General features: G+C 36.6%; 1 protein-coding gene across 1 annotated transcript; it reads left to right on the forward strand.

Moving 5' to 3' along the window:
- Positions 1 to 1,575: 1,575 nt before the first annotated feature.
- On the forward strand, positions 1,576 to 4,465 carry LOC118738948. The gene is made up of 3 exons (XM_036470000.1): positions 1,576 to 1,723; positions 1,815 to 2,060; positions 3,899 to 4,465. The coding sequence occupies exons 1-3, from the start codon at positions 1,645 to 1,647 to the stop codon at positions 4,369 to 4,371; spliced, it is 798 nt and encodes a 265-aa protein (XP_036325893.1). The 5' UTR covers positions 1,576 to 1,644; the 3' UTR covers positions 4,372 to 4,465.
- Positions 4,466 to 9,213: the final 4,748 nt, after the last annotated feature.

Genomic DNA, 9,213 nt, shown 5'->3' on the forward strand with positions numbered 1-9,213 from the left:
ACTAATAGAACCCCCTCCAGGAGAAAATCGCGCAATCATATACATACGTACATACCATCGTTTGTAATTACATCAATACGCAATACAAACCGTTATTCAATTGTATTGGAATAATTCCATTATATATACATATATAAGAGATTGTACATAATAAACCTTGGGAAACCCAAAACTAAAAAAATAGTCAATTAAGATCATATTAAAGTTTTGCCGGCCGGCATAAATATTGAACACTGGTCTAGAAAATTTTTATTAAATTCATGTTTACTTAATCCACATGTTAAAATTAAATAAAAAAAAAATTAATACAAATTAAAAGAAATTAAAATTAAAAAAGAAAAAAAAATATATATAAAATAAGAAAAAGAAATAATAAATAAGTTCCTAAAAAATAAATGAAAATAAAATATATAAATTTTTTAAACAATGACATATATAGATTAAAAGAAAATTAAATTAAGAAATGCAAAAAATGTATAAAAAAATATATATATATGTAAAAGTTTCCAATTTGGATATGAAATTTTAAAAATATACAAAATCTGATAATTAAAAGAAAATTTAATTAATATAAAAATAAATTAAAAAAGAAAAACTAAATAAAAAGGTTTAGAAAAATGAAATGAAATAAAAAAATCTTTTTCTTTAAAATCTAAAAATGAACAAGTGATTTAAAAAACCAATTTTCTAAGACAACAAATACAGAGTTTTCAAATATCTCCCGCGCCGCCTAGAAGATAATTCATGGGAAGTTGGTTAAAAATTGATTGCCAAATTTGATTACTCGCAGGCTTGTAAAAAGAAAATTACTTAAATTAAACAAGTAATTTCTAAACTAAAGATTCAATCGACCATTTTTTCATGATACAATGATCGGAACTAAACTAAATTAGTATGGGATCACCCTCGCGTGGTCCACGGTTATCCGGCACCATACATAAAAAAAAGTATTCCGATGAAACGATAACCTTCCCACTTGTTTTGAAGTCGGTTAAAAAGAAAGAAAAAACAAAAAGTAAATTTTTTTGTGGGGTTTTTTTTCTTTTTATCCGGTTTTGGTACATGTATACTAGTTTTTTTTGGCTCTACTGAAGCCATCACTTAAAAAAAGAATATATCTCACTTTGATTCGGTCATTTCCATAGTCTTCGAAGTATTTTTTATAGTAATTTTGACAGATCAGTCAATGTTTCAAGACCTTACATTTTATCGCATCTTATTTCATTTCAAGGGAATAGTACTAAATAATATTTGTTTTCTTAAAGCTAATTCGAGTCAGATACGAGTCCAATTCGAACTGTTTTTTAGGATTAATTAAATATCTGCCTCTTCGATTTTTTTTTTCGTTTAGTTGAACAGTGTAATTGTGGTGATGCCCCTTTGCTGATGAACTTAGTGTTATTGCATGTCATTGCTAATACTCAGTGCGCCCGTTGATTTGCTATCAATAAATCTTGAAGTTTTGTTTATTTTCCTCAAATCTGTTACACCTCCATGCTTCCTTAAACTTCTAGGTACATACTTACATATGCTTGTACATATACTATGTAGTTAAAAATTTGCGTATAAAAGCTTTTACGAGAATTGGAAAATTGGCAGTAACGTTTTGTGTTTCCCACAAGTGAGGTGTTAAATAATTTAAAGATGAAGTGTTTTGTGAGTTTGCTGTTGCTGGTGGTGTTGTTGGGCGTTAACGCTTACGATTTCGATGATAGTGGTTATAGTGAGTTAAAAACACAAATAATAATAATTAAATATTTAATATTTTGTTTAAATTCATGAAAATTTCAGTTTTCACCTTTCTTAAATTCCAGATGAGTATCTCTTCAAGGAGCTGCAATCTCTGCAAGATGAAGATAACGCCAGTGATTTGCTGCCAAATAGAGCACGTCGTGATACTGCGGCCGAGAGCTCAGCGGAACATCATTCAAAGGAGTGTCCTAAGCATTCCTGGAAGAAGGATATGCATTGTTGCAAGGGGAGCAATGCTAACGACGAACAATTGGAAATTTTCAAGAGTTTTAGGAAAGAGTGCATTGCGGAGTTGAAGGGTGAACCGGGTGAGGCACTTTTTTTTAACAAATAAAATGCAACTTATAGGTGCCTTGTAAAGCCAGACAGAAACAGCCGCCAAAGTTCCCATCCAGTTTTACTTCTTACAAAAGCCCAGATGATGTTACTGAACTCCATATTAATTCGTGGAAGTTCATAGATCAGAAAAGCCTATTATCAGAAAATGATACCCTGCCAAATAGGGGGTTCAGCCTATTACCTAGCTAGATAGTTTCCGATAATGGGCAGAGAGAGCTTTTACTCTGCACGTGCCTATACAAAATGTATAGAAAGCTTAAAGAGATTTGTCCGCGGGCAACGCGGTGCCCATCACCGCCATAGACAGTTAATTCAGTTAAATGGGGCTTCTTCAAGGGCGTCTAAATTTGAATAACACGTTTTGGTATTTTAGAAAAGTAAGATGGCTAAAAAAGTGGAAAAAAGTTAGTAAAAAAAAATGTTGCATGCTACTGATTGATCTTTGCAATGCTAATTTTAATTACTGGGAGCGCTTCAAAGCTTTTGAACACCTTAGAACCGGAAAGTCTGAAACTGCATTAGTTTCGGCCGCCATTGCAAGGAAAGGAAGGTTGCAGCTGGATCGGTGCTGGACATCACCTTACGCCCATGTACAGAGCTTTTTAAGCTTTTTTAAATTTTTTTTATAGACGCGTGCAGAGTAAAACTCTCTTTTACCGAACAGTGCTCGCCAGAAAGAGCTTTTTTCACCTTGTGCATGTAATGTATATGGAGCTTAAAAAAGCACAGCAAAGTTGAAGAACTTCCGAGTTTTTTACTAACGCGGTTTTAAGAGTAGTTTTAAATATCATTAGCTTCGCCCGGTTTGGAAGCATCTGGATCAGAGCTTTCACTTCATGCATACCGAGCGCAAAAAAAATAACCGCACGCTTCGACTATTATCATTTAGATCGGCGCAGGGCATCAATCGCTTTGACCGCGTGAAGAGCTTTTTTAAGCTTTCTTTACATTTAGTACAGACTCGACTAGAGTAAAAATTTCTTGACACTGGTCTATTTGATTGTTATAGAAGCGTCGCCTGATCACTTGCCACCCCATTAGTGCACCATGTTAATACGCTTTCTCTGGAATCTCTGATATTATTTGCTGTCATGGTTCGTTAGTTTCGTCACAGGTCCGTAGGTCTGTCGGGTTTGTAGATCTAAAATAGAAATAGAAATAAATAGAGTAAGCACTGCGGCCAGCAAGTTTATTGTGTCCTCAGCTCATTACAACACTGCATCTATGTAGTCCCAAACACACTATAAATTTTTGAATAAACCCTATGGGCAGGGAGTGTATGAGCTCTTCTCTTGGCCAAAAATAGCGAAATAGATCGCTTGACTAGATCCCTAGCTTATGCCAGAGACCTCTTAGCCTACAATGACGCTTCAAAATACCTGTAATAATCCCTAAACTCTCCTTGAATAGGTTTATGAGAACCCTATATTTCTTTAGATTGTACCCTCCAATGCAGTTCCCTCAGTTTGGTATTTTCATTTCTATTATCGTGTTTGGACCTACCACAAGGAAGGGTTCAGATCCTGTCGGGGTCGTCGTAGCAGTCATTTTGGCTCATTTCCTTCGACTCCCATGCATCGTGGTTGGATAGTATTGTTCTCAGCCAGGGCATTAAGCTCCTCTATACACTCCACGACCAATGAAAAATTGACCTCAAGCGTGAGAGAGCCATGAGTACCGCCTAATATAAGGATCCTCTCACTTAGATTTAGGGATTTTTACCAAGTTAAATGGTTACATTTTCGTATAAATAATTTGATTAATCAAATTTACCTATTTGATAAATTCTTTTCTTTTTCCTCCATAGCTGATGACGCCTATGACCCCTTCGATTGCGAAAAGATGCAACAGGTGAGGGAGAAAATTATTTGTCTTAGCGTATGCGTGGCCAAGAAGTTTGATACCATCGATGAGAATGGCAAACTAAAACGTGATGTTATTCTAGCAGAAATGCGCAAGCAAATCGGTGACGTACAATGGAAGAAAGACGCTGTGGAAGGCTATGTTGACAAATGTCTGGCTGAGGCAAAGGAACGGCATGAGCAACGCGAGAAGGAAGGCAGACTGAGTGAGGGCTGCAGTCGTAATCCATTGACCTTCCAAAACTGTATGTGGCGTGAATTCTGGAACGGTTGCCCGGCAGAATTGCAAGTCGACTCGCCAAAATGTAATAAATTGCGTGAACGCACTGCGGCTGGTAATACACGATTCTTCGGTAAACATTTAATCTACAAATACTATCCCAGCCCATATGATGGTGAGGGTGTGGGTGGTATATGAGTAGGGTATAACGATATGCATATACAAATTTTTTCAATTGAAAAGAATTTAGTGTTATTGAAAAACGGCAAATAAATCAAATGAAAGCAATTAAAAAGTGTAATAAAAATCGTTTTACTCGAATAGAAAATATTTTCCACTGACTACACCCGCAGCTCACTCACCTAAATATTCATTGAATTCGGCATTTAATGCATACAGTTGCAGCAATAAATCTACGTGTACAACAACAAGAAATATACTATGTATGTATGTAGTTTTCGCGCATATATTCAAAATCCTTTCGGCTGCATCCAACCATAGTTGCACTCTCATTTGCCTATCAAAGGCCGTGCGAGTGCATTGTAGCTGCCATTGCAGGCAGCTTCAGCATCAGCTTCAAATTGAATATGCATGCAAATGCGTCAGTAGCCATCAGAATACCGGCACACCGTTCCTTGCCGCTTTTGACTCTTTGTGTCCATTTGGCAAAGCGGCAGCCATCCGTTTGTGATATCCGGCATTGCAACAAATTGACTTAACAGCGTCCTTATGATTAAGTGCACACTTTTGGTTGAGTTTTTTGTTTTAGCGCCAAGGGGGTTTCTGTTTTAGTGTTCCGTATTTTTTTTCTTCGTTTTCCTGCAGTTGTGCATTTGCTGCTGCAGTCGATTAGAGTGAAATTTTTTGTTAAAGCTTTCAGTGATTTTGTGTGCTTTTTTTGGGTACATATTTAGTCAGCAACCAGTCGCAAAACCAAGCAAACAACTAACTCAGCATCACTCGCCAACCAACTAACCTACCAGCGGCGATTCAATCAGCAGCACGTCAAATGCTAATGGCTTCACACTTTTATATGCAAATGCTTGCTGCCATTGCTGCAGTGCTCTCGCCTGGAATTCAAAGCGCTTTCATGGCATTATTTTTTATCGCCTGAATTTCAATGAATTTTTCCGATGCAATTTTTACATAAACCATTTTGTGATATTTCTTTTTTAATGTGAGAAAAATCGTATGCTGCATATTTATGCATCTTAATTTAATTTTATATGTATTTCGCAATCATAATTGTTTTTGATGTAATGTCTTTGTAAAAGAATATTTTTGAGAATTTGTGCTGAGCGTCTGTTAAAAATAGGAGCATATTACAAAAAGCTACATCACATAATACCAATTCGCCCTCACCCGCTTCGCTGAGTGTATGAAATTTCTATGTATTACTAAAGGAGTAATTTATTTTAGTAAAATTCAACATACTTATGTAAAACCCTTTAAACCCTTTTCAAAATATTTTTATACACCCATATTGTGAAACATATTTCAATTATCTGATTCCCTTAATTCAAGTTGAATTTGTTTTTTTTACTAGCTGGCAACTCGCCTGCATAAAACTTATAAATAAAGCTTTTTCAAAACCATGCCATTGATATCCATATTCTGTTTAATAATTCATATAAATTAATAATTAATTTCAATTTTAATTTTCAAACAGGTGGCAAACCTCTTTAAAATATTTTCAAAGTTAAACCTATTTCGTCTGTGACATACATATTGCGATATACATTGTGAAAAAATACTTACCCAGTCGTAGATGTATTAAAAGAAACACCAGGGCTTAGCATATATCTATATCGAATTCAATGGTTATAATTCAGGTGTTTTTAGTTAGTTAGTAGTTAGGAAATTTAGCGTTTTCCAAACCATTTCGATTGATATCCATATTTTAATAATTTATTTTTGTTATGAAATAAGTTGAGTTGAATTTAGTTTTTAAACAGGTGGCAACCCTTTTCAAACACATCAAAAAATATTATAAATATTCAAAATAAAGATTTCTTACCACTTTTATTTTACAACCATATTTTAATATATCTTATAACCTGTGTACATTTTAATTAAACTTGACTTTTCAAACCGGTGGCAACCCCAATAAAAATATTTTCAAACTACAACCTTCGCAATGTTCTTTCGTCTGACACCCATATAGTGATAGTTTTTTCAATTAACTAATTCCCTAAATTGAAGTTGAATTTGACTTTTCAAACCGGTGGCAACCCCCAACAAAATGTTTTCAAACTACAACTTTTGTGAACCTCTTACGTCTGACACCCATATTGTGATATCTATTTCAATAAACTAATTCCCTAAATTAAAGTTGAATTTGATTTTTCAAACAGATGGCAACCCTCCTACATACTGTTGAGAAGCAAAGCATTTTCAAACCTTTTCGATTGATTCTCATTGTGTAGTAATTCAGTTGACTGAATCAAATTTTGGCGTTTTAACAGGTGGCAACCCTGCTACATAGTTATAATTGCAGTATGCGCCCAAAGACATAGAGTTCGACAGCCTTTACCTTTAGCAGAATAGCGCGCCAAGTCGCATTAGTTTGAAAAGCCGTCTAACTTCTTCGGCGTGTTGGCGTAGTCCTCAAAAAAAGGTGTGGGAAACGGGGCCGATCGCTTGCCTTTGGATTTATTGATTATCGCTATGCTTCTATACAAGTGCCGGTAGTCTTCCTCTAGCAATCGCTTTGTTACTTACATAGCTATGTCGTTCAGATTTGCGGCGACGTCATAGAATTCTTCAGCTAACCGTTGAAACACAATACCGACGAACGGCGAATTTTCGCACAGTAGTGCGACGAAGCCGGCAACTTTCGCCCAAAAATTTCGCTCAGTAAAACACAACTACTGCGACAGCGAATTCAGCTGCTTATGACAAGGTACAATTAAAATTTTTACAAGTAGAGTATTTTTCAATTTCGATTTAAAAACTTGAGAATATTTAGCAATGGATCGTATTTTGCCGCTGCCGCCAGCGACGACGATAGAAATAAGTCTATCGTTGCGAACAGTCGTCGGACGAACGTCGTCGTTTGCTGTGTGCGTTTTCATATACAACAGTGTGTTTTAATTTTAACAGCGAATATTCGCAGCGAAAAATTCGCCGTTCGTCTGCATTGTGTTTCAGCGGTAAGTCGCAATCGCGCTTAAAAATTTGACGCATGGAACCGCTATGAACGAAAAGCGCCACAGCCAATTATTGCCTCACTATTTGGCTCCGTAGAAGAGAATTCAGGCCCAACTACTTTCGTGGCTACTGGCTTCTCTGCTTACCCGATGATATTTATCTAAGCTACTCTGGAAATGGACGATTTGTGCATGATCTGCTGAAAGACCCAGGCCCTTATGATCCAAGGGCTATTGCTTCGTTATCTCGCGCAGCCTTGTGGAGGAGAACAGAGACCCAACTACGTTTGCGCCTACTAATCTTTGACAACTCGCTTCTCCACAATTTAGCCACTCTAGAGGCTGCTGGTCTGTTGACGTAAAAATTGTTGTTACCTAATCCCACTCTCGCTTAACTACGTAGACGAAATCTAGGGCCGATCAACTTGAGTAGGGATGTAGAGCTGGATAGCGTTGTAGAGCTGTTAAAAGGTGGTATAAGTTAGGTTTGTGTTGTAGAGCGGGCACGCAACTATTTACTCGCTTCGCTGTTTTATATTAGCCGCCTTGCATTGGCCACTTTTCTGCTAGCTATGTTCGCTCGCTTAGCGAAAAGTTTTGTATGCAAAAGCATCAACAAAGTTAGCTAGTAAGGATGGACGTTAGCAAGTTTGGTTGTAGTTCGTTCCGTTCGCCACTTGCTTACTGTTGGCGAATCGATGACGGCTATTCTTTATTTTCATTCTTTGTTCTCAGTGCCTTTGTGTGGCGAATATGCATAGCCAGCTAAAGAATCAGCACCGAGTTACTGAGTAGCTTTTTTCAAGAAGTAGACGCTTCAGAGCTTGCTGCACACTACTGGGCTCAGCTCGATAATGCCGCTGAGTGCTGAGTTACGCAGAACTAAGGACGAAGGAGGGAAACAAATTGGTAAAGCGTTACGTTTAGTTTGCTCATTGCCAAGTACTGTCGTTTAAGTCGGTTATCTAGCATTTCAATCAGGCAATATACTACGTATATTGAAACTCATATAAGAGCGGTGCTTTGCAAGGATATTCAATTCGTGCTTGGCAACTACAAAAACAACACCAGAAAAGAAAGAATCTTTAGTTCTATAATGAAAACTTTACACCCCACGATGAAACGCTTGCTAATAAACCAAAACTGAATGACATCGGCAGGATCTCAGATGTGCTACACCAGAATACAGCATAAGGCATGGTTCTAGACTCATGGGTGTCTGAGCGCACTATTCGATCTCATTTCGGCTTTTTGAAAATACTCTTCAATAGAAAGATATCGGCGAACAGTGGAATGAAATTTCACGTTCTCTAAGAATCTCCGCTGAAGATTTAACTATGTAGTAAGTAGTTTTCAGCGGATCGGAAGGAACCACTGCCACTATGAGGTAAATATTCACATGGTATTTACTTAGAATAAAAGTAAAGAATTTCTGGATTTTCGGCACTACTTCTCGATTTTCGAGGCTACTTTAGGATTTTCGTGTCTGTTTTCGGATTTTTGGGACTACTTCGGGGTTTTCGTGACTAAATACTTCAGAATTTTCCTGACTTCTTCGGGATTCACGGGACCATATCGGGATTTTCGGGACTATATTGAGATTTTCAAAAGCCGGCAGTTTATATTCGCTTAGATTTTTGAAATCGCTTTTTATTGTTGGAAATTTCCAAAATGTGAAATTACACCATAGCTTCTTGCTACCGAAAATTTGTTTTCACATGGCAATTAAAGAAAATAGGCGAAACAAAATCACAATTAAAAACCATTAACCAACGCAGAGTGCATTTCTCTAATAAGTAAGTTATAAGTAGGGCAATAAAGGTGAGAAAATATTTCAGATCTTCGTAAAAGTTTAATTTTTTTACAGTTAATAGCGGCTATTAAGCTTTAA

This window comes from Rhagoletis pomonella, unplaced genomic scaffold, assembly GCF_013731165.1.
Source record: "Rhagoletis pomonella isolate Grant_MI unplaced genomic scaffold, Rhpom_1.0 Rhpom_scaffold_00005, whole genome shotgun sequence".
In the NCBI taxonomy this organism is placed as follows: Eukaryota; Metazoa; Arthropoda; class Insecta; order Diptera; family Tephritidae; genus Rhagoletis; species Rhagoletis pomonella.